The following is a 27,596-nucleotide window of genomic DNA, read 5'->3' on the forward strand; positions in this document are numbered from 1 at the left end:
CTTAAACATTACTTCACCCCAAACACAAAAATAAATTTCAGACTCTCGATTTAATGTGAAAAACAGAACATTAAAGCTTGTAGAAGGATTTAGTAATATTTTTATGACTTTGAGGTAATAAGAAGATTTCTTAAACACAACACAAAAAACATCAAATATGGAAAGGAAAGGAAAGGAAAAGCATGATGATTAAAATTAATAACTTTGGTCATCAAAGTACACCATTAAGATAGTGAAAGGGCAAGCCAGAGTTGGATAAAATATGTGTAGAAGATTTTTTATGAAATATATAAAGAACTCTTTACAAATCAGTATGAGAAAACACACGCAACCCAATTAAAAAAAATACTTGAAAAGACTTCACATAGGAAATCATTAGGGTCCAATAAACATAAGAAAAATTGTTCATTCAATCTTATTGGTCAAAGAATATGCAAATTAAACCATAATTAGATATCACTATATACCTACCAGAATGGTTAAAATATAAAAGACTAGACCAAGTGTTGGCAAGAATGTAGAGTAACTGGAATTTTCATATCCTGCTGCTGAAGTATAAATTGATAAAAAACATTTTTAAAAACTGTTTAGAAGTAAAGTTGAGCTTTACTGCAACTTAACTTCAAAATAGAAATTTACGCATATGCATACTAAAGTACAGTAACGTTCACATGAATTATTTATTATAGCCAAAAACTGGAAAAAGCACAATTTTCAACAAAAAAATTCTCTATTTCTAAATGGACTATTACACATTAACGAAAATGAACAACCTACTGCTACACACAACAATGGACAAATCTTACAAATATAATATCAAATGGAGGAAAGTGGATGTAAAAGAGTACACATGGAATGTGTTATGGACTGAATGTTTGTGTTCCCCCAAAACCATATGCTGAAATCCTAACCCCCAATGTGATGATATTAGGAGGTAGGGCCTTTGGGAGATGATTAGATCATGAGGGTGGAGCCCTCATGAATGGGATTAGTGCACTTATAAAGGAGACCCCAGAGAGCTCTCTCACCTCTTCTGCCATGTGAGGACACAGCGAGAAGACTGCTGTCTATGAATTAGGAAGAGTGCCCTCACCAGACACCGAATCTGCCGGCGTCTTGATCTTGGACTTCCCAGTCTTCAGAACTGTGAGAAATAAATGTTTGTTGTTTAAGCCACCCAGTCTATTTTATTTTTTTATAGCAGCCTGAATGGACTAAAACAGGATGATTCCATTTAGAAACTTCAAACAGCAGGGAAAACTAATCTATGATGTCAGAAGTCAGGACAGTTTTATCTTTGTGGAAGAAAAGGAAGGTAGAGACCAGGAGGAAGAATGAGGGAGGGAGGCTTCTGGCCAATGGCAATGTTCTATATCTTCTTGATCTTGGCAACAGTTAACTTGGTTCCCCTTATGACAATTCACTGAGCTGTGTATTTATATTTGATGTGCTTTTCTCTATTTTATTCAATTAAAATAAAATTTTAAAAGTTTATTTACCTGCTTTTTCTGTGTCTTATTTCTGTTTTCCAGCCAATCATCCATTTGTTCCTCAATTTCTTCTATAGAAGTTCCATGATCATAAGATTGAATATATGCACTTTCTAAAGGCGTATATACAGGAAAGTCAGGTTTTGGCTTTTTTACTTTAACTTTCTTCTGTTCTAAAAATGTTCAAGAGAATCAATTATTGAGATTTGTTAAGAAAGAAAAGAATTTTTAACCGTCTATTCATATACCGTATCTTGATAAAACATATACACACTGTTCTTTCATCAAAACAGAGTTATATACAATGGAATATAATTCAGCCATAAAAAGGAATGAAATCTTCCCATTTGCAACATTATGGATGGACCACAAGGGGATTATCCTATGTGAAATAAGTCAGCTAGAGAGAGACAAATGCCATATGATCTTTCCTATATGGGGCATCTTAACAAAACCAAACAAAAAACCAAACCAAACAAAACCCCCCCAAAAACCCAGCTCACAGATACAGAGAACAGATTGGTGGTTGTCAGAGGTGGGTGAGGGGAATGGGAGAAATGGGTGAAAGGGTTAAAAAATTATAATTGCTTTGCTATAAATAGCTAGCTGTTTTATCGTGCTTTAGCTACTGCATTGTTTTTTTTTTAAGATTTTATTTATTTATTTGACAGATAGAGATCACAAGTAGGCAGAGAGGCAGGCAGAGAGAGAGAGGAGGAAGCAGGCTCCCTGCTGAGCAGAGACCCCGATGTGGGGGTCGATCCCAGGACCCTGGGATCATGACCTAAGCCGAAGGCAGAGGCTTAACCCACTGAGCCTCCCAGGAGCCCCTACTGCATTGTTCTTAAATAAAACTCAGAGATACTAATGATGAGATGATGATCATGATATAACCACCGTGTCCATTTGTATATACCTTTAGTCTTCAAAGTACTTTTTTATGAAACATTTCATACTGCCACAATGAAAAAAGCCTAGTCATAATAGTGACATGATATTGGGCAAGTAACTTAACCCTTAGAACAAGTGTCTATTTTCTCATCTGTAAAAGAAGCCTAAATCTAGTCTTCTAAAGTTGCTATGTGGAAAATGATATAACCCTAACATACCATTTGGTGTAAAAGTGGCTCTTTTTTTTTGTTTTTAAAGATTTTTATTTATTTATTTGACAGAGAGATAGAACACAAGTAAGCATAGCTGCAGGCAGAGGGAGGGAGAGAAACAGACTCTATGCTGAGCAGGGAGCCTGATGCGGGGCTTGATCCCAGAACCCTGGAATCACGACCTGAGCCAAAGGCAGGGGCTTAACCAACTGAGCCACCCAGGCGCCCCTCAAAAGTGGCTCTTGATAAATAGTATATATATTCATCTTTTCAATATTTTAAGAAATGCAAAATTTAATCTGATGGCATCAAGGGTAGTTATCCATAGATGGCTCTTAACTGGACTCTTCATTAAAGCCCTTTGGATTAGAATCCATATTGAGAAGCAATTTAGTTCTTAATTGCTATAGTCAAATTCCATACAGTCAAATTTCTTATAGTCATATCTTCACCATTGTGTATTTGCATATTGTCTAATGCTGATGTAATAAAATTAATATAATATTGTCATAGAAATAGATAAATTCCTAGAACAGAGAATCCATAAACATTTTAATTGAGTGGGAAAAGGCTTAATAAATGATGCTGGCACAACTGAATACCCATCTGAAGGAAGCTGGCCATCATCTTACACAATACACAAAAATAAATTCTAGTTAGATAAGAGACTTCACTTTAAAAACCCAAACAATAAACATCTTGCAAAAATAAATCTAAAAATCTACAGATACTATTTAAAGGATGAGGAAATCTTAACTAAAACAGAAATATAGGTGCTTAGAAACAGTAAAGGACAGAATAAACAAATCAAGAGAGAAAGAACACATTTGGAAGGAATATGTACAATTCAAAGTACAGATGACTGATACACAGAACATATAAGGAGATACTATAAATTGACGAGGGGATAAGCACCCAACAGAAAAAATGGGCAAAAGTCATGAAAGAACAAATCCAAACGGCCAAAAAACAAGATACACCCTCTAAAGGTTTATCTTTATCTCTAAAGGTTTATCTTTAACCTCTAAAGGTTAAAGAAATGCAGTTTGAATCAATAACACGATACAATTTTATACCTATCATATGGGCAGAAATTTAAATATCTTAAGAAAAGGTACTGTTGTCAGGGAAAGGGCGATCTCTACATTGGTGGTGGAAATGTGAATTATACTGCAGACGTTTTGGGAAGTGATCTAAGAGAACCTATTAAACTTAAAAAAAAATTTTTTTTTCCAGCAATTCCCTCAGAAATAAAAGCATTAAAATGTAACTGAATGTAAGTACATGGGTATATATGTATGTCTGTATGACTATTTGTTATTCATAGAGATACAAAACTGTTAACTTAGTAAATGTATATTAATAGGAGAAATGACTGAATGATTGCTGGTGATGCATCTATACTAGGGAATATTAAATTGTCATCAGAAGATATTAAAGTAGAGCTATACCAATTGACCTACAGAGATTTTTATGAGTTTGAGTAATAAAAGATGGAGTAAATCATGTAAAATTCTCTATTTGCAAAACAAAATAATGCCTCTTTAAAGCTCTACAAATGCTTGTGTATACATATTCATCTAAATGTATTTTATCATTATTATAAAAGCATGGAGAAAAACATAGATGAATACCTACAAGGTATATAGGGGGTAGAGATAAAGAAAAGAGACAATGAAGGAAAAGAGAAGGAACATATCACTAAAAAATAAATAATATATATGAATGTGTACTTATGTATTTTTACAAAGTTATAGATATAAATATAAAAAATTTTAAAGATTATACAACATAAATCTTTAAACATAATTTCTAAAACCAATAAACCCACAGCTTATAAATATTCACTGATTTCTTGTTACTTTACTAATACAAGGCTAAGAATGTAGCATCTAACATTTTGCACTTGGCAACATCTTTCATATATTAAAAAAACTGTGTTTTCAAAACATGCCTAAGGGAAAAAAAGACCTCTATTTGTTAACTACCCTCATCTTTCCTGCAAATTTCTAGTTTCAATAAACTATGTAATTAGTATGGGCCCAGCTATCATCAATTTTGGTGTTATAAACACATCCCTATTCACAGTTCATCCAAGAAACACAAATCTAAGAAATTTTTTTAGCAGCATGATGAATTTTATAGGGAAATTCTTGAGTTAAATAAAAAAATAAAGACTATTTTTGCTGGAAGAGTCATTATTTTTATTTTATTTACACATAACGTATTATTTGTTTCAGGGGTATAGGTCTATGGTTCATCTGTCTTATACAATACACAGCACTCACTACAATACATATGCTCCCAATGCCCATCACTCAGTCACCCCATCTACCCACTCCCCTCCCCTCCGGCAACCCTCAGTTTGTTTCCTTAGATTAAGAGTCTCTTATGGTTTGTCTTCCTTGAAAGAGTAAGTCTTATTGAAATTTAGTAAGTTATAGCCTTCAAGTTAAGATAGATTTTTTTCTTAATAACAAGCCTGACAAAGGCTAGAAACAAAAACTAGCCAACCAACCAAACAACAACAAAAATCAAACAACAAAATCCAAAATAAACAAATCAAAAAAGAAGTAAAATCCATGATACCTTAAGTGTCTAGTGACTGAAGAGAAATGGTTTCCTCTCAAAAGAAAAATGTATTCAACATGATTGTCAAAGGAATGAGAAATGAGCCAAATACCATTTTAAGGGGGTCCTTCCATTTAATGCTCTTGGTCAACAAAATGATGCAAAGTTTGGACCCAGCAACAAAAACAAAAACAAAAACAAACCAAAAAACTCTGGCCTAAGTAGCTTACCTTCTCATATATTTGGAAACTTACACTAAACAATTCAACTAATAAGTCAGTTACTTAGATCAAATACTTCCTGTCACACATTGCCAAAGTGTTTATTATGCTAAGACACATTTGCTGAATAGTAATTTGGGCTCTTTGACCATGAACCTGAGGATAATTCTTTAGGTCTTGATTAACACTTGTACCTCTACAGTTTTGAAAACGGTGGAAAAGAGTTCAAACTGAGCAAAGTCTTAACATCTTAACTCATTACCTTCTTTTTCTAGCAGGCACAGAGAATTTCTCCTTGGAAATGCTCAGACAATAGCACAGCAGATATTAATGAATGTAACTTGGAAGAGGATAGGAAGGAAGTTTTAATCAGTTTTGAGCACTATATTTAAAATACAGAATGATAGAAATACAGATGATGTCAGAAAAGCTATCAAAATAGTAAGGAGATTTGAAATCATGTCATTAATATGAAAAGTGGCAGAAAAATGAGAAAACAAGAAGTCAGAAAAACTAGGTTCTATATCATTAGTCATATGTTAATAAATTAGTATTTCCTTCACATTACTGACCTCTAAGTCTCCACCTGTAAAACAAAATATCTGCCCTACCTATCTCACAGAACAGTTGCAGGAATTAAATCCTGACTTGAACAGGAATGTGCTCCTAATATTAAAGAGAATATTTAGAACTGTGTGCTAAACTAAGCTCTTGATAAAACTCCTTTCACTTCTATCTGCTTCTTCCAATATAGTTCCCATTCCTTCAACCTACTGGGGTTCCAAACCTTGGAGCTAACAATTTCCCCTTCTTATATCCTGTATGAAATCCAGTAGGAAATCTTGTCTCTAACTTCAAAATACATAAGAATTCCATTTTGTTACTTTTATCACTCTGATCCAAGCCATCACCATTTCTTGTCTGGATTCCTAAAACAACTCCCAACTGATTGGTCTCCTTGTTTCAAGTCCTTGTTTCAGTCTGTTCTTAACCTCACAGCCAGACTTCTTAGAACATGTATTAAATCATGTCAGTCCTCTGTTCAACCTTCCTAGGACTTCCCATTCCAGAATAAAAGCCAAGTTCTTACAGTATAAGACTCTAAGTGATTTATGCCTCCCATCCTCACCCCATTCATCATCTATCTGACCTCATTTTAATACTCTCCAGCCTCCTGCTGTTCCTCAAAAACATAAAGCTTTCAGGATGCCTGGGTGGCTCAGTTGGTTAAATGTGCCTTCAGCTCAGTTCATAATCTCAGGACCCTGGGATGACATGATCCCAGGGTCCTGGGATCAAGTCCCATATCAGGCTCCTTGCTCAGCCAGAAGCCTGCTTCTTCTCCTGCCTTCCACTGCCCCTGCTTGTGCACACTCTCTCTCTCTCTGACAAATAAAATCCTCAACAACAACAACAACAACAACAACAACACATAAAGCTTTCATCTGTTGCCTCACCTGTCTTGCTTACTCCCTAACCTCCTGCAGGTCTTTTCTCAAATGTCTCTTCATTACTGAGGTCTTCCTTGTCCCTGCAGCAGGCCTGCCACATCCATCTATCTATCTATCTATCTATCTATCTATCTATCTATCTATCTATCTATCTTCATTCCCCATCCCTCTTCCTTGTGACTTTTTACTGCAGCATTTATCACTGCTCATACTATTGACTCTTTCTACATGGGCAAAATTCTTTTATTTAAATTCTTTATTCTTTTTTTTATTTAAAATTTTTTTTTAGGTTTATTTGAGAGACAGACAGAGAAGGTAAAGGAAGAGGGAGAGAAAGTCTCAAAAAGACACCCTGCTCAGTGTGGAACCCTACATAGGAGCTCGATCTCATGACTCAGAGATCACGACCTGAGCTGAAATCAAGAGACCTATTGCGCCACTTAGGCGCCCCATATGTGGGCAAAAATTCTTACTTATTTTGTTCACTACTGAATTCCCAGTGCCTGGGACAACATTTGGTGCTAAATAAACAGTGAATGAGTGAATGAATGAATGAATGAATGAATGAATGAATGAATGGAAAAGCTCTCACTGTGGACAGATCTGGGACTAAAACTCAGCTTCTGCAATTTACTAGCTTTTTTGCTTAAAGTCCTTTACTGTTTTGTAAAATGGGAATAATGGTAATACTACATCTCGTGAATTGTTAATGAAGAGTAAAGATATTAAAGCATATAAAATGATTAGAATGGTACTTAGAATATAAAGAGCTTGTAAAGAACTGTGCAAAAACATAGTATTGTCAAGATTTAAAATTTACTATCCTAATATACATAAGATACAAAGAAGGGAGTTTTGGAGAAAGGAAGAAGTCCTAAAATGCATTCGTGGGCCAGATGAAACAACTAAAGGAAAAGGTCAAAGAAGAACAAATTAATACATAATTTTCTAAGAATTTTCTTTCCCTTTCAATAAAAAAAAAACAAAAAAAACCTGCCAGATGAACAGGAAACTTTGAAGGTAGGAGTAAGATCATTTATTAATTCACTCACATTTCATCCAAGTTTGTGAATTTAGTATATGCCAAGAATAATGCCCATTAAGAATGCAGTACTGTGGAAACAGTTCTATTTAGAAGGGGTTACCTTAACTAGAAATTATGTGGTATCTAACTACTATATTTTACCTTATACTGCTTATATACTTTATACTGAGCCACCCAGGCACCCCTGAATGATTTTTTTTTAAAGTCCCTAATACTATATTAGACAATTGGTAACTTAAATGACTGGTGATTCTAATATAAAACTATCGAGAAACTAGGATGGTGTCACCAGAATCCCATATGAGCTCAAGTTATAGACCAGGCTTTTGTTTTTCAAAATATTTTTCCTAAAAGGGGAACAAGTCATAGAACTGACTGCTTATGAAGTATGTCACATTACTTAGCTTCTCTCAATTGCTTTATTTTGAACACTAAGGTACTGCTTGAAAAAAACATACATAAGCTAGAAGCCACCTCTTCAGGAGTAATTTTGCCTCCTTATAGAGAATCAGTTATAAAGAAGCAAATAAGTAAATGTAGTTGTTTATATTTAATTCTGGGGTACTGTATCACAATTGCAAGTGTTTGATGCTTTTGTATAAAGAAGGATTTAAAAAATCACTTTAAGAAAGTAATTCAAAACTTCCAATTCTAAAGAAATGGGGTAAAAGTACTTTTTCATACTCCTCCCCCTAGCAAAATGGGAAAACCCTAAACGTTATGTATAAAACAAGCACAGGAAGACTGATTTTTGAAGAGAAGACAGGCCAGCTAGGTATGGCGGACATGACGAACACCGAGGCAGTGAGCGCCCTCAGTTTCCTTGCATAGTAAGACAAGCTTAGGTAATAACTGATTTACACTTCAAGCAAATAAGGGACAGAATTATGGCCAACCTTTTCTTGCCAGCGAAGGCTAATAAGAAGCCTAGACTTCGCCACTGTGAGGCTGTAATAATGCCCCCCAAGCTCCCTACCAGGATGATGTGGAAAAGACTTTCCTGCTGAGAGATAATAAGGATCCCCTTCCCCTGTAAAGTCAGTGATAGGGGTAAGGCTAACGTAGGCTAATGGGAAAACTAGACTTCCATGTCTACCCAGAGGTAATGAGGCATCCCTCCCCTCCCTGCCACAGTGGCTTCAGAGAAAGCCTTGAGGAGAGTCAGTGCTTTCACAACTGCCCAGGAGTAAAGAGACCAACCCTCCACAGCATCAGCAGAGGCCAGGCGGGGAACTGTAAGTGGGCATTCTTGCCTATCCCAGCAAGGGGATGTCAGTTGAGTGTTATCAGTGTGGCCTATTGGCAAGCGAGAACACCCACACTTGCCCAGCCCTAAGAAGATTCACAAGCACCCTCTCCTTCAGCTGTAGAACAGGCCGTGGACTTCCTGAGTGTAACAGTGTAATAGGGCAGCAACTCCCCTCTTGCTCAGTTCAGCTAGAGCATTGTCAGAGAACATTAGCTAAGATAGTACACTTAAACAATATTCAGAGTATTATAACATAATACCCCAAATGCCCAAGTTTTTTTTTTTTTTTTTAAGATTTTATTTATTTGAGAGAGAGAGAGAGCATGAGCATAAGCAGGGGCAATTCAGAGGGAGAGGGGGACACAGGCTCCCACTGAGCAGAGAAGCCCCACACTGACTGCAACTTGGGGCTCAATCTCAGGACACCTGGGAAATCCCTCATCATACCAAGAACCGAGAATATCTCAATTTGATTGAAAAAGATGATCAACAAGATGAAAAAGAGATCCAAAGTGTCTGACTAGGATTTTATAGTAGCCATATAAAAATGGTTTGATAGTAATGAACATTCTCAAAATAAATGAAGAAATTTAAAATCACAGCAAAGACACAGAAGACATACAGAAAAACCAAATGGAAATATCAGAACTGAAAATGTGCTAACTAAAATTAAAAATTTAATGATTGAGAACTCAGCAGAAAAATGGAACAGAGAAAGTAATCAGTTAACTTGAAGAGAGAATGATAGAGATTATCTAATCTGAAAAACAGAGGGGGGAAAAAGAATAGAGTCTTGGGGACTTTGGGGACTATAATAATACTTCTTTAAACAATAGCAGAATACACATTCTCTTCAAATGCCCATGAAATATATACTAAGCTAGACCCTATCTTGGGCCATGAAACACACCTCAACAAATTTAAACAAATTGAGATGATACAGAATGGGTTTTCTGACAAAAATGGAATCAAACCAAAAATCAGTAACAGAAAGATAACAGTAAAATCCCCCAATACTTGGAAACTAAATAGCTTAATATTTAAATACTTAAGTAATCCAGGTTATCAAAGAGGATGTCTTAAGGGAAAAAAAATATTAAACTGAATCAAATGAAAATGTATCAAAATATGTGGGACACAACCAAAACAGTGCTGAGAGGAATTTAAAGCACTAAAAGCTTACTTTAGAAAAGATGAAAAGCCTCAAGACCTTAATCTAGGCTTCCACATCAAAATCAAACAAAATCAAAACAAGCACAAGAGGGGGCGCCTGGGTGGCTCAGTGGGTTAAAGCCTCTGCCTTCCTGATCCCAGGGTCCTAGGATGGAGCCCCGAGGCGGGCTCTCTGCTCAGCAGGGAGCCTGCTTCCCTCTCTCTCTGCCTGCCTACTTGTGATCCCTCTCTCCCTGTGTCAAATAAATAAATAAATAAATATTAAAAAAAAAAAACAAGCACAAGAAAGCAGGAGTGACAAAAATAAGAGCAGAAATAAATGAAATAGAAAACAAAAGCAATAGATTAAAAAAATCAATGAAACAAAGAACAAGTTGTTTGAAAAGATCAATAAAATTGACAAACATCTGGCAAAACTGAGAAAGAAAATAAAAGAAGTTACCAGCATTCGCACTGAAACAGGAGAAATCACTAAAAGACATGTAGAATCAAAAGGATAAATTATGATTAGAAACAACTATACACACATAAATTTGACAATTTAAATGGAATTGACTAATTCCATCTTGAAAAATGCAAACTACCCCAACTCACCCATAAAATAGATACATAAAAGAAATATTTGAGTAAGCCCTGTAATTACAAAGGAAATTTAATTCTTAATTTAAAAACTCCTAAAATAGAAATATCCGGTCTTAAATGGTCCCACCAGAGAATTCTATCAAATGTTTACAGAATTAACACCAATTCAACACAGTCTCTTTCAGAAAATAGAAGGGAGAATGCTTCCTAATCCCTTATATGATGTTAGTACTACTCTAATACCAAAATCATACAAAGACAGTACAAAAAGGGAAAAGTAGAGACCAATATCTCTCATATAGGTACAAAAATCTTTAGCAAAATATCAAATAGAATTTAGCAATATATAAAAAGAATTACACACTGTGGCTACATGGTACTTACTGCAGAGATGTAAATCTAGTTCAATATTCAAAATTCAATCAATATAATCCACCAAATTAATAAGCAAAGAAATATCACATGATATTAATTGATACAAAAAATTAGCAAAATTCAACATCTAGTCATGATAAAAAAAAACTTAGAAAACTAGGAACAGAGTGAGATTTCCTCAACTTCATATAGAGCATCTAACCAAAAAACCCTGTAGTTTACGTATTTCATGATAAAGTGCTAAATGCTTTCCACCCAAGGTTGGAAACAAAGGAAGGATGTCCTCTCTCACCACTCTTGGTAACATAGTTCTGGAAGGTATAGCTAGCAAAATAAGAAATGAAAAGGTAATAAAATGCATATAGGTTGAAAAGGAAGAGAAAAAAACTATCCCTATTGTCATATGACATGATTATCCACATAGAAAACTCAAGAAATCTCATAAAAACTCCTGTATTTAACAAGTAAATCTAGCAAGATTGCAAGATACATACCTACATATGAAAACCAACTGCATTTCTTTATTTGCAGTGAACATATGGAAATTGAAATTAAAAACCCAATACCATATATAATCACTCAAAATAAAAAGAGAAACACTTAGATATAAATCTAACAAGATATGTACAGGATCTGTATGTTAAAAACCACAAAACACCAAAGAAAGAGATCAAAGAAGATATAAACAGATGAAGAGACAGACTGTGTTCATAGATTAAAGGACTCCATTGGTAAATATTAGTTCTCTCCAAACTGACATACACTATTTAACATAATTCCTATCAAAATTTCAACAAGATTTTTGGTAGACATACACAAGATTATTCTCAAACTTATATATAAAGTAAAGGAACTAGAAGAGCTAAAACATGTTGAAAAAGGATAGAAAAGTGGAAAGAATCACTCTACCTGACTTTAAGACTTACTGTAGAGCCACAATAATCAAGACCGTCATATTGGCAGAGGAAGAGAAATGTAGACGAATGGAACAGAATGAAGAACTTAGAAAGAACTCCATGCAAGCAAGGGCAAGTGATTTTTGACAAAAGGTGCAAAAGCAATTCACTTTTTGAAGAATGGTTTAAAAAAACAGTTGGCAAACTGGCTATACATCCATCAGAAAAAAAATAAACTTAAACCTAAACCTCATACCTTATAGAAAATTAGATCAAAATGGGTCATAGATTTAAATGTAAAACTTAAAATTATAAACTTTTTAGAAGAAAATAAGGGTGAAAATATTTAGAATAGGGCTTGGGAAGAGTTTTTTTAAATAACATAAAAAGCATCACCTAAAAAATAGCAACAATAAATTGGACTTCATCATAATTAAAAGTTTTTGTTCTGTAAATGACTATTAAGAAGACGAAAAGCTACAGATTGGAAGAAAATATTTGTAAACCACACATCTGAAAAAGAAATCATATCTAGATTATATAAAAGACTCTCAAACTCAACAGTAAAAAAAAAAAAAAATCCAATTCAAAAATAGGCCAAAGGCATAAACTGTAGAGGACACACAGATGGCAAGTCAGCACACAAGTGTTTCAACATCACTGGCCATTAAGGAAATGCAAATTAAGATCATGAAGAGATCTCTCACAAATGTATTAGAATGTATTAGAAAATAAAAAACACTGAGAATCCCAAGTGCTGATAAAAGGTACAGAGACTAGATCTTTCAGATGTTACTAGTAGAAATGTAAAAAGTTATACAGGCACTCCGGAAAATAATCTGGCAGTTTCTTAAAACTCTAAACATAAACCTATCTTATGATCCAGCAATTGCCTCTGGGCATTTATCCCAGATAAAGACTAAGTTCACAAAAAAAATTACACCTGACCATTCAGCAGCTTTATTTGTAACAGTCAAAAACTGTAAACAACCAAACTGTTCTATAATTAGTGAATGGTCAAACAAATTATGGTAAAACCATACACAGAATAAATAGGAATGAACTATTGATACATGGAACAACTGAGTGAAAAAAAGCCAATCTCAAAATCATATTTTTTAAATTGTATAGGCAAAATGACAGAGTTAGATAGATGAAAAATAAATTAGTAGTTGCCAGATATTAGGGATAATGGGAGAACGGGAGGATATGGGTACAATCATAAAGGGGTAGTGACTGAATGGGATGGTGGTAACATAAATACACACTTGTGATAAAATGGTAGAGAATTATATATACATTTTGTATTAATGTCAAATTCTTGGTTTTCAGGAAGACACATAGGACCCTCTCTATGCTATTTTTGCAACTTCCTATGAATCTATAATTATTTCAAAGTAAAAATGTAAATAAAATAATAATTCAACAAACGATGCTGGGAAAACTAGATAAACACATACAAAATAATGAAGCTGGACCCTTACTCACTACGAAATGAAGTCCAAATGGATCAAAGATCTAAATGTAAGACCTTAAACTATAAAACTCTTTGAAAAAAAACCAAAGGACAAAAGCTAAATGACACTGGATTTGGCAATGATTTCTTGGAAAGGACAACAAGGCATAGACAACAAAAGAGAAAACCGACAAATTAGACTAAAGGAAAATTTAAAAATTCTGTGCATCAAAAGACAATGTCAACTGAGAAAAAAGGCAACCCACAAAATGGGAGAAAATATTGGCAAATCATATATTTGATAAGGGCTAATATCCAGAATATATAGAGAACTCCTAAAACTTAACAAAAAATAATCCGATTCAAAACTGAGTACCGGAGTTGAATAGACATTTCTCCAAAGTAACACCCATTAGCATGGCTACGATTAAAAAAAAAAAAAGGCGGAAAATTAGTGTTGGCAAAGATGTGAGGAAATTGGAGCCATTTTGCACTGTTGGTAGGAACATAAAATGATACAGTTCTTATGCAGGTTTCTCAAAAAATTAAAAATAGAATTGGGGTGCCTGGGTGGCTCAGTCAGTTAAGCATCTGACTCTTGAACTCAGCTCATGTCTATCTCCGGGTTGTGAGCTTGAGCCCCATTTCCTTCTCTTTTAAATTCTGACACACGCCATCACATGGAGGAACCTTGAGGACATTATGCTAAGTGAAATGAGCCAGTCACAAAAGACAAATATTGTATGATCAGCCTTATTTGAGACACTTAGAGTAGTCAAAATCATAGAGGCAGAAAGTAGAGTGGTGGTTGCCTGGGGCTGGGAGGGAGGTGAGAATGGGGAGCCACTGTTCAATGCATACAAAGTTTCAGCTTTACAAGACACTGCAATGTGATGGTTGTACAGCATTATGAATATATTTAAAACCACTGAACTATATACTTAAAAATGGTCAAGAGGGTAGATTTTGTTATATGCGTTTTAGCACAATGAAAAATACATGATTGTAGCAATCATGAAGAAAGAGGAAAAAAATCCCAATATGAGATGAATAGAGGCTTGTGACTTGGGATAAAATTTCCAGTGTCAGCACCCACATGGGACCATATGGAAATAAAGATGATATACTCTGTTAAATATATTTCCTGAGTACCTATCACATGCCTGGCATTGTTCTAGGCTCTGGGATTACAGCCATAAACAAGACAAACAAAAATACTTGCCTGCATGAAGCTTATAAATGGACATATTATTTTACAAAAAGTATAATATTAAATAAGTATATTTTTAGTTCTAAATTAAGTAAATTAATAAAATCTTAGTTCAAATTTAACTAATCTAAAGCCATAAATGTTTAGATATTCAATTGGATAAAAAGTTTTTAAAATCATTTCAGTGGGAAACTAAGATCGCATTATACTTAAGGATACCTAGGATTTGAAATGCTGAAAAAATTGTAAATTTTTATTTAAGCTATATGATTTTAAAAATTCTATTCTTACTGAGCAAAGTATTGAAGAAATAACACTATTCTTTAGATATTCTCTGCCTACATGTAACTCTTGGGAGTAGGACTCCTATCAGGTTTTACTATATAATATGACTCATAAGGTAGGGTTTCTATTCGGTCATGTTTCTGAATGTACTGGAGCTAGTGACTGGTACATGTTTTTTTTTTGTAAGTTATCTCAGTTAGGGGGCACCTGTGTGGCTCAGTCGTTAAGTGTCTGCCTTTGGCTCAGGTCAGGATCCCAGGGTCCTGGGATCCAGCCCTGCATTGGGAGCCCTGCTTCTCCCTCCCACTCCTCCTGGTTGGGTTCCCTCTCTCGCTGTGTCTCTGTCAAATAAACAAAATCTTAAAAGAAAAAAAAAGTTGTCTCAGTATTTTCCCATCCACGAGCACATTATTTTGCCACAGGATAATGATCTAATCTAAATTGGGGGTACCTCTGCCCTATCTCCCTTGTCCTTTTCACCACCAACCCCTGAATCAAGTCATCACTAGCCTCTCCTTTCTTCATGAACTGGGTATTTCCTAAAAACCAGTCTTCCTTCCTTCCAGTGAATGTTTCCCCACCCTGCCAACCCAGAAAGGCATATTCTGTTCTCTACCTTCTCACTGTTCCTTTGGCACCCCTACTGAGGTCCATCACTGGGGTATGCAACAGGGACCAAGAAACAAGAAGAAAAATATAATTAACATCTGGGACTATTACTTCTGCAGGTGAAAAGATGTACTTGACAGTAAAGTTTTGATTACCTGATTTTGGTTTTGTTTTAAATGATACAAGGTACAGAGAAAAAGATAAGGGAAATACTGAATTTTACTTCTTCCCCCAATTTTATCTATTCAAAATTTCACCTTTATAACCAATTTCTTTCTTTTTTAAAGATTTTATTTATGTATTTGAGATAGAAAGTGAGAGAGAGAACCTCCCCCTACCCTACCCTGCACAAGCTGGGTGGAGGCGCAGACGGAGAGGGGGAAAGAGGCTCCCTGCTGAGCAGGGAGCTGGACGTGGGCTTCCATCTCAGGACCCTAAGACCATCACCTGACCAGAAGGCAGACACTCAACTGACCGACCCACGCAAGTGCCCCTACGACCAGTTTATAACTCATTTTTTCCTATTCGTGATATGGGCTATTTCATTACAGTACTTAGAATTCATATTTACTGACTTAGAATGAAACTCCTATAACTAAAGAATGTATAACAATGAAAAAGTCATATTTATCAATATTTAACTTATTTAAACCTAAAACATAAAATTGATTAAATTTGTAATAAAGAAATAAGTGCTTCAAATTTTTCCAAGTAGATACCGCATTTTTTTGCATAGACTCCCAGAACAATGATACTTATTTTTATTTTTAAGAAATCACCCTTTTTGTATTTCCCCCTCTAATATACCATTTTAATAAGACCACCACACCTTACTCAGTGTATATTCTGGTACGGCCCTCTGAGGATACCGCACAATCTCAGCGGTGGAGTACATAGACTTGAGGGCAGATTAACAATTAGGTCATGAAAAACAGGCAGCATAAAATAGCTACCACTAATCTGCATGAGATGCATTTACTCAATTAAGCAGATGGAAATGTTATTATGAACTCAGTATTCCAATGATGGTCTTTAAAATTAAGAAGGATGGGGCAAATGAAATGCACACTAGGGGATTTGGGGTCTTTATATATTAATTCTAAAGTACACAATACAGAACACTGTAATGAAGTTAACAAAATTAATTAAAAGATTCTTTGCATGTAAACCCTTAGAGACTACATTAAAAAATACATGACAGTTTCTGACATTATTAATAATGTGACTGTTCTTTAACGTTTTTAATGTTGATACCATCACCTTTCCCTAATATACACTACTTCTATAAAAAACATGAGCATTAGAAGTCTTATTACTCATGGTTGGTATGAGTATTATTTTTAATATGCTTTCTGGTATTTACTTTTTCCATATTGAATTTTAATAACTGATAAATTAGTGAGGAATTTTCAAACTTTTTAAAAGATTACTATATATTTTTACTGGTAAACAGTTTTCAGGTATTTACATATTTGAAAATGTTTTTCTTTCCTTCATCATCTTTTTTATTAGGCAATAACAACAAAGTGAGAATTATTAATCTGTTTGAAAATTTCTATCAAATGCTTCGAACAAAAGTCTTTGAGTGATTTTGTGAAAATGGTCACAAACTTTAAAAGGAATTTTTACGTTGTGATTAATTATCTTACATTGTGATGAATATTTTATGTCTAACCCTTCTTTTCTAAGTTGCAGTGTACATACTTAACCCATTATTACAGAATTCTAATACGCCAAAATTATGACAATTAAGTGGTTTGTTACAAAAGCTATATAAAAATGATAAGCTATGTCTACGAAAGCCATAAAATGTATATTCACCTTGACTCTACAGGTAAATTTTGGGTTAGCTTGATATTTTTCTCTTTTCTTTAAATGTGATTTCCCCCTCTTTCTGACTTGTCTTAAAAAGCTTAGAAAAATGTTATGTAACAATTATACTTAAAAACAATGACATAAATAGTATACTTAAGAGTTTCACTTATTGGTTTACTCAACATACTTAAAACTATCTCAACAATTGCTATAACATAAGCTTCTGTTTCAATCTTAGATTTAATATAACAATAATATAATCATTCTTCCATCCCTCCTCCCCAACCTCCATATGGAATCCTCTATCATCCTAAACTCTTCCCTCTTAACAGAAATCTGCTTTAAAAAATAATGTAGTTGACTTGAATATTATTATTATTATTTATTTATTTGAGAGAGAGAGCAAGCAGGGGGAGGAGCAGAGGGAGAGGGGAAACAGACTCCCCGCTGAGTGCGGAGCCCAACTCAGAGTTCTACCCCAGGACCCTGAGATCATGACCTGAGCTGAAACCAAGAAGTGGATGCTGAGCTGATTGAGCCACCCAGGCACTCCTTAATATTATTTAGTATTTATAACTGTTGAAACTTTTTGAATTAAATTATGTGTGCCTTGAAAGAGTGTTGTATACAGGATAGGGGCTCATTAATATTTATGGAATTACATTAATTCATATATTCATCTAATATAGCCATTTATTATCTTCCAGGACACCATAGTCAATGCTGCAGACATAAAGATGAAAAAGAAACTGTCCTCTTCTAAAGCTGCCCAGACACCCGTGGGATTATAACAGGGAGAAAAATGGGTCCTTAAAGATGTCCACATTCTATTTCTGGAATCTGGCAATATTTTACCTCATATGGCAAAAGAAACTTTGCAGATGTGATTAAGGTTGAGCATCCTGAGATGGGAGATTATCCTGAATTATCCAAATTTGCCAATCTAATCACATGGGTCCTTAAAAACAGAGAACTTTTCCCAGTTATTATGAGAGAAAGAAGTGACTACAGAAGAAAAGTCAGACATCACATATGTGCCTTTGAAGATGGAGGAAGAAGGCTATGAGCCAAGGAATACAGGGACCTCTGGGAGCTGGAGGAGGATCGCAGCCCTACTTGGTGAACCTTCGTTTTAGCCCAGTGAGACCCATGCTGGACTTCTGACTTATACAACTGTGAGATAATAAATTTCTGTTTAAGCCGTTAAATTTGGGGCCATTTGTGAGAGCAGCAATAGAAAACTAATACTGGATCATCTAGCCCAACATGTTTTTTTGACACATAGGAAACTAAAATACTCAAAGTGACACTTTAAGGTAGTGTCAATGTACTCTTCTGGCTTGCAGAGAACATAATTTTCTTCTCTCTCCGCATACCATCGTCTGGTGCCAGGGTAAAGGCAGAAAACAAGGACCTTCTGAAGGGAAATAGTTATCACCATTTTTCTATATATTATATATATTATATTATCTATAAATATATATATAGAATATATATATTTCATATATATTCTATATATGAAGTGTGAACTGCCACAGCTGCTTTCTTCCAGTTTGCTCTGGCTAAATTACAGTTGACTCCTAAATAATGCAGGTTTGGACTGTGTGGGCCCACTTATATGCAGACTGTTTTCAGTATATACCATACAGTGCTGTACAAGTATTTTCTGTACCTTATGATTTTCTTAAGAACATTTTCTCTTCTCTAGCTTACGTTATTGTAAGAATACAGCATATAATACATAAAACATACAAAATACGTGTTAAATCAATTGAGTTTGCGGTAAGACTCCTGGTCAAGGGTAGGCTATTAGTAGTTCAGTTTGGGGGGAGTTAAAAATAATACATGGATTTTTGACAGTGTAGGGGGGTAAGTGCTCCTAACCCCTGCCTTGTTCAATGGTCCACTATACTTCTATGGGCTGCAGGAACAGCTTTTACTGTACACCCTCCCCAAAAGCACTCGGGCTGTTTTGTAACACTATGCGTGCTGTGCAAGTGCATGCATTTATAGGTGTGAGGTGACCAGTTATTAATTATCGTCGTGATGTTTCCTGTGCCCAGATTGGTATCATGACACTGTACAATTCTTTAAAAAAATTTTTTTTTATTTTAAAGATTTCATTTATTTGAGAGAGGGAAGAAGCAGGCGGGGGAGTTGGGGAAGGGGCAGATGGAGAGGGAGAGGGAGACTCCACGGGAAGCGTGACTCTATGGTGCTCAATCCCAGGATTCTGAGATCATGACCTGAGCTGAAGGCAGATGCTTCACCAACTGAGCCACCCAGGTGCCCCAACACCATGCACTTCTTTCGGAACACAGGTACGTAGTGGGAAAGGAAGTCTGAACCCCAAATACTCACACTGGAATTTTTAAAAGAATAGAGATTTCACCTCCACAAATTCAGTCAGTAAGTATTTACTCTGGACCTACTACTATATGGCAGGGTCTGTTTAACATATTTGGATAGACAGAGCAGTGAAGGAAACAGTCCCTACCCTCCTAGAACGTACATTTTATTGGGAGAACCAGATGGTAAATTAACAAATAAATTAATGTCAAGTAGTGTTAAATGCTCTGAATAAAAATAGAGCAAAGTAAAGGGAAGGGTGTATATATGTGGGGAAGATGTAGATATGGCAAAATCAGACCAGAAGACCAGGGCTGGGGAAATGCCTTCTTTAACTGTATATTCAACTTTTCCTAAAATCAGCAAAAACTGCCTTTAATGTTCAACAGAAGACTTCTTTTCAACATATTGATAATTTAGTCAAGGGTTTTCATGTTTTAACAATATATTGATTGATGAAACAAAGACTTTGAAAGCAAAAATCTTAATATTTTCAGGTTTCCCACTTACTACTGTTTCACAGCAAGCTGAGTGATGAGCTGGACAGACTTCGTGCTGAATGTCAACTACAACACCGGAGTATTTTAGGACTTTATGCATTTGGGATACCTCCTAGATCTGAGAAACTCTATGACCCTATGCTGCTTTTCTCTCTCCTCTGAGACTGAACCGTAGGTGGTTCAGTAATTACTAATATAGTATTTTCCACATACATCAAAGAAGTAACTCTATTCAGAGGATGGTACAGAAAGCACAGAACATTTAGTTACTGCTATTTTAAGGGAAAAATCCAAATTTAAAAAATCAGTTGCATATGATATTGTTAACACAACAACACAATGTTTAAAACTCACTTTGAAGTGTTTCAAGTTCAGCTCTAGTCAATGCATCTTCCTTTTTCTTCAATCTTGTTTCTTTATATTTAGCATAAAACTCCCTGGCATCCTTCAGAAAGAAGTTACAAACAAATTAACATGAAAATCAGTTTGCTTTGTCATTATTTTCCACATGATTTCATTTTAAAGCAGTATATTCATTTAACAAGCATCTTCCTTTGTGTTTTTAAATTTTATGATTAACAGAAGAAACTAAGTAAATGTTTATGATTTTTATCTCTTAGCTTATTTATTAAGGCCAATAATTGCAAAAGTATAAATTTTTTAAAGATTTACTTATTCATTTATTTGACAGAGAGAGAAAGAGAGAGAGAGAATGAGAGAGAGAGAGCACACATAGGCAGAGTGGCATACAGAGGGAGATGGGAGAATCAGGCTCTCTGCCTAGCAGGGAGTCCAACACGAGGCTCAATCCCAGGACTCTGGGATCATGACCTGAGCTGAAGGCAGCTACTTAAATGACTGAGCTACCCAGGCATCCCCAGAACTATAAATTTAAGTCTTTTCTCTCAGTTATGGAAGAGGGGATTCTGCTTCCTGTTTCTCACCACTGTATTTTCTCAATATTGTGCCACTGCATGGACAACAAGCAGAAAAACACACTTGTTAAACTGAATTACTTGGTACAGGAAATTATATTATTGTGACCAACAAAGTACTAACACTATTTTTATATTAGTTCCTTAACTTTAAAAGATTTTCAAAATTATTATATGCAAATCTGATTATGAAACCTATATGATCACATAGATACAAGTGAAGTAATTCCTCCTTCCTCCACACTTAGAGATTAGTTCCTATCATGGAAAGTTGGGGATTAAGGACAAATATTTAGGTGTCAAAATACAGGGCTAAAGTCTCAAGGAGTGGCACCCAGGTAAGACTCTTACCAGAGTAATGAAAAAAGACTAGGGCCTCAATAATCACAAGCATGGAAATAGACAAGTTGATGCTCTAGCCATATGAAGATCCCGACATGGAGAAAAACAGAATAGGTAATTTTCCACTACTTCTTGACTCAAACTTCATCCATTATATAGCAAGATTCTTGCAGCTGCCAGGCCGCATGATGGTTTTTAAAAATGTCTTCGCCTATGCTTTGCCCTCTAACTAGAATATTTTGCTACCCTGCCATTATTCTAATGAACTCCTATTCATCCTTGAAAACTCTACCCAAGTATCACCTCCTTTGCAAATTTTTCTGACCTTCCCTGGCAGAGTAATTCTCTACTGCATACTGTTTTTGTATTTAAGCACACTTCTAGGATTGCTTGTATCATGCTATATATTCTCTCTTAGAAAATGGGAAATTTGAGAGAGGGGTACTTGTATGACCAGAGCACAGTATCTGGCATAAAGCATGTACACAATATTCATTGAACTGAACTAGATCAAAATATATGAGAAATCTTATAAAGAAAGAAACGAAAGGGCTTGATGATTGATGTGGAATAAGAAAAAAAAGAGGTATTAAGGATAACTCCAGGGTAACATCCCCAGATTTTAAGATCCCTAGGGCAGATAAATCATAGACTCATTTGAGAGGGTTTTATTTTTTAAGGAAATAAAGGAACAAAATCAATTCTTGGCTCTATCTTGATTCAAATGGAAATACATGAACATTTAAACCCTAGAATGGAATTTTCTCTTTTCACCTATGACTGTCTAGGAGTTACAGCTTTTCTTAGAGTCTATAGCTTTTGGAGTTATATCAGAACTCTTCCACCTGACAGTGAATTAGGTAAATAATAGGCATTTCTAAAATCACCAGGTCAATGTAATAAAGATTTAGCTCTTATTCTCCTATTCTCACTTCTATGTTCTTACCTCATTTCTACCACAAGGATTCCATAAGCCTTGGGTCAGCGAAGCAACGATATCATTTGAAGGGTACAGAAAATCATGCATCCAACATACTTATCCTCCTAGACCACATATACCTTTGGGTTAAGGATTTATGGCCCCTTTACATTCCCCGTACCCCTAAAAACTCAACCCTGGAATACTATTATTTTCCTTAAGTCATATCAGTCATTTATTGCTTGATGTGAATGAATGAATGAGCTTATTAGCTTCTTTGCAGGCAGTTTTGAATAGTAGGAAAAAGAAAAGGTCAGTAAGGCACCGGGCCCTTGAAGGGAGTAGGAAAGGTGGCAGCATGCAAGAAAAAAGGGCACAGTTAAGTTATTCATGAGACGTGAAAGAAGGCAGGTTGAAAACAACCATCACAGTATCATATAGTGAGATAAAATACACTGATTAAGAGGACAGAATTGGGAGCCAGACTACCTGAATTAAGGTCTCAGCTCTGCCATCTTAAAGCCTATATAACATTCAGCAAGTCACTACACTTAGTTTTGGGTGAATTATCTCATTCAGGAATGGGGATAATCACAGGGCTATTGTAAAGTCCAAAGTGCTGATAGACGGGAAACACTTAGAATAACATCTAACACATGGGCTTTCTATATGTTACCTATTTTGATTATAACATCAACCTTTTACCAAATCCTTACTCTGCACCACAAACAGTTTTTTTGCTTCATACTTCACCAAAACTCCTCCTGCAGACTCCTGTTATCTTCTTGCTTTCATGACTTTCTCTACCGGTACCCCATCCACGCAAAAATCTTTCGTTAGGTAATAGCAGCCTCTTCCTGCTGGTCCTACCAAATCTGAGTATTTCTCTGCTAATCTGGTTCTTCCTGCTCCAACACAGAAGTCCACTAAAATTCCTCTTTGAAATTACCCATTTGATCCAAAATCACACTTATCTGAGGATCACTATGGACCTAATCACCTTAACGTACTCTTAATTCCAAGAGTTTTAACACATTCCCCAGTTTCACTCACATTTTGCTCTAGGCCAAGAACCTTATATGATGTTATACCATTCTCTCCTTTAATAACCCTTAAGCTATTGCTGAGAGTTATCAGGTTATCTCTAATGTTCTTATTTCCATTCCCTTTAAGAAACAGTTTCAAGCTTCCTCACCATTTGATCACTTTCCTCTTAAAGCCTTCCAGTTGTCAGTGCACCTTAAAGTATGGTACACCAAACTGCACACAAGGAGGGCGGGAACAATGCAGAATGTTGAATGCAGTAGACCTATTTGAGATCACAGGTTTCTTAAAGAAGTAAGCCTTTCTGGAGAAGGCATATTGTAATTATAGTTTGGAAAATACAAGTAAGACATGAAGAAAAGAAAAAGGATGAGGAACACTTAAATGCTTAGAAATGGAGCAGAGGGAAGAAAGGTTTCTTGCTAGGCGGATGGGGTAACTGGGTGATGGACACTGGGGAGATTATGTGTTGTAATGAGCCCTGGGTATTACGTAAGACTAATGAATCACAGACCTGTACCCCTGAAACAAATAATACATTATATGTTAATTAATTGAATTTAAATTAAAAATAAATAAATGAATAAATAAATGGGGAAAAAAAGAGCAGTTGTTTTCAAAGTTCCCCCCTCCCATTCTTCAGGAATGGCTAATTCACATCAATATAATTGTCAAGTAGAGAAAATAAAGTCCCATTTTGAGTCCAGAATAAGCCCTAGTTTAAATACACACAAAAAATTAGAATTTCTTATATATACAAACTTCTTATCCATCTTTGTGGACACTGCCTGAAACATAATAGAAGTTTAATAAGTATTCCATGAATGAATGAATGCTTACTTTAATCAACCAGGACTCTGGACTGCCAAGGTTTAGCTCTGTAATACTATATTAAAACTATGGGATTTACATGATTACAAACAGACCAATCCTCAAGGAGCTTCTATTATAATCATTATGGATGTAACATGAGCAAAAGTTTTTACCTTAGAAGCAACTCTCGTAATACTTAACAAAAAATTTTTAAGGGCTCAAAGCTTGTCTACATAGATATGAAGCAGGGACCTGATTCTACATTGTAGAACTAGAGCCAACTTCAAGAATTTGCATGCTATGACTGTTCTTTGTAATTGTAGAGCATGGTTCTTGCACAAGAAGACATAAAGCAGTTATATTTACTTATGTTTATTTACTGAACCACTATTATATATGTTGTACATTATAAGGATAAATGGGGATTATATGACAAGGCAAATGTAAGAATAACTGAATAAACCAAAATTTGGAATATAACCTATGTGAGAGCAGAGATTTTTGTGTTTAAACTTTTTTTTTTTTGTATTTCCAGGGCCTAGAGGAGCACCTGGCACATAATAAGCACTCAATATTTGTTGAATGAATTACTGGAAGAGAGAATGAAGCTCACCCAACATTCTATCTGGTTGTTTTTTTTTTAAAAGATTTTATTTATTTATTTGACAGACAGAAATCACAAGTAGGCAGAGAGCCAGGCAGAGAGAGGGCAGGTGGGGTGGGAGGGAAGCATGCTCCCTGCTGAGCAGAGAACCCAATGCGGGGCTCGATCCCAGGACCCTGAGATCATGACCTGAGCTGAAGGCAGAGGCTTTAACCCACTGAGCCACCCAGGTGCCCCAACATTCTATCTGTTTCCCCACATTTCCTTGTCCTCTTGAGATTAGGTGGGGTCATGGGACTAATTGTGAATAGGCTGTGGATGGAAATATCATGTATCATTTCAAACCAAAGTATCAAAAAGCTCATGCAGTCCTCCAGTTCTCTCCTCATCCATTGTGAGGAAGAAGGCCACATGTTCCAGGTGGGTACGGCTCTAAGATGGTAAAGATGTCATTATTCTGAGTCCCGAATGGCTGGTTAGAGCACAATGCCCTATTTCCTATCAACCAGTAATAGACCAGTAGCATAAACTAGAAAAAAATTTTAAGCCACTGGATTTTCAGGACGATCTGTACCTTGCCATAGTCTATCACTCGATCCTTATTATAATACAAATAATAAGTGCTATGAAGTTAATAGAATATATAATGGGAAGTTTTCAATTGGCCTGATCAGGAAAGGCTTCCTAATGATGATGGCCATTTATGCAACCCTTGAAGATGTAATATTTCCAAGAGTAGTGAGTTATGAGATGGAGGATATCCGTATCAAAAGCTTTTAACATTATTGACATAGTTCATTTAAGTGATAAAATAACATGCTGAGCTGGTACTGTTTGCTGTGTTTCAGTTTACTTTTACTTCTCCATATAAAGTTCAAAATATTAAACAACTGAAGGAAAACCTAGGAAAGAAGGGTGTTGATCTAGAGTGGTGCAAGCAGTAAATTGCTACCAATCACCTAGTCTACAGGAATGAGGAACATGGAAGAGCTCTGAGGACAGGTAACTACAAAAGAGATGAAGGATGCTCCATTTCCTTTTTTGATTGTTGGACAGCACAAATCTCCTTTGTTTGAAGCTTACATAAAACCTTTAACATAGAAAAATACCAGAGGTACATTTCTAAAAATCTGCCCGCACAGTCATTTACTCCATATCAAGTTTTTCCTCCCATTGGCTTACACTGTACCCTCAGAATTACAAATAATGTGTAATAAAATTACAATGAGGAACACAGGAAAAAATTTTAAATTGTAGACTTTGAATAAAATTTTTAAAATTTTTGTACGAACATTGAATTCACAAAAAACTCATAAAATAAAATATTAAATAAATTAATTAAAGTAATAAAATAAATAAAAAAATAAAAATGAAAGAAAAACCCAGAAGCTATGCCCTCCTCTCCCTGAGTCAGTGGTATTCAAGAAGATATAAGGCCTATGAGCTACTTTTTCCACTTGGGCTAAGAAACCGAAGAGATTAGAAGTCATCTATTCAGCTCCAACTCAATGCAAGAATCCTTCTATGACTTTTATAATAATCAGAACCAGTCTAAATACTCTGGCAGGGACTTTAAGACCAGAGAGCTTATTCATTCAGTATAAAGTAGTTACCTAGCTAGTTATCCCACTATTGGGAAAGTTTATTCTTTCTCAGCTTTTATATGTCTCATATTTTAACATTTATTTTCATTTGCTTTAAGTTTCATTTCTACCATTTAGTAGATGTGTCACTTTGAGCAAACTGCCTTACCAATCTGAGTCTTAAGTATTTTTTATATATAAAATATGAAATCAATGAGATTGTATATCTCTAACATCCTACCTAACATTCTGTGTGTTTTAAAATCTTTTCTACATCTAGCAAAAACCTAAAAACTCAACTTTATATTCTGTCTTTGGACCTCCGACTACTTGCATCTTACGCCCCCCTTTCAGAGGGCAGAAGGAATGGATTCTTTGTGTTCTGTTGGGAAGTGTTTCCAGTTTTCTTTCTCTGTCTTTCTATAGCAGTAGAGTTTCAGCCTTACAAAAATTCTGACACACTTTTCCATCTCTTTTCATTTGTTTGCATACTGCCTACATAAAGTATGTTTGCAAAATTTTTTAGAAAGTTCTTAAAAGTAAACTTTTTGGTCCCTTGGAGAAACTGTGTTTAACTCTGCGTAGGAGAACAGGCAACTCAGCTTGCTACAATTGCCTCAAAGACTTTTAGAAGCTTTTTTTTTCACTGCTAATTAGCTGTGAATGTTTTGTTTATTTGGTTTCTGACAGAGCCCCAGCAAGCAGAAGCAAAGGGGCTAGAAAGGAAGGGCCCTCACTGTACAGCGGGTGACCTCCAGGCTTGTCTACAGTTGTAGTATCCATGGGAGAAGCTTCTTGGGAGGGAGGATGCCTCCATTTACAGATGGTTCTGTAAAGTATAATTTTCCCTTTACTCTCTTAGGCAACTTCTATTTTATTTTTTAAAGCAAAAGCCACAGCACTGTGGAGAAGATTCCTTATTTTCTCAGACACTACTCCTAAGCAACCTACAAATCCTGATAGTGGCATTGCTATG

General features: G+C 35.4%; 1 protein-coding gene across 2 annotated transcripts in view; it reads right to left on the reverse strand.

The window, feature by feature from the left end:
- DNAJC1 (DnaJ heat shock protein family (Hsp40) member C1) overlaps positions 1-27,596 on the reverse strand; it is a 230,658-nt gene that overhangs the window by 119,107 nt on the left and 83,955 nt on the right. For both annotated transcript variants that reach the window (XM_046013522.1, XM_046013521.1), the window contains 2 exons: positions 20,735-20,825; positions 1,500-1,663 (listed from right to left, as the gene is read on the reverse strand). In XM_046013522.1, coding sequence (XP_045869478.1) covers positions 1,500-1,663; positions 20,735-20,825 — 255 coding nt within the window. The remainder of the gene's footprint in view (positions 1-1,499; positions 1,664-20,734; positions 20,826-27,596) is intronic.

The sequence above is a fragment of the Meles meles genome, chromosome 7, assembly GCF_922984935.1.
Source record: "Meles meles chromosome 7, mMelMel3.1 paternal haplotype, whole genome shotgun sequence".
Lineage (NCBI taxonomy): Eukaryota > Metazoa > Chordata > Mammalia > Carnivora > Mustelidae > Meles > Meles meles.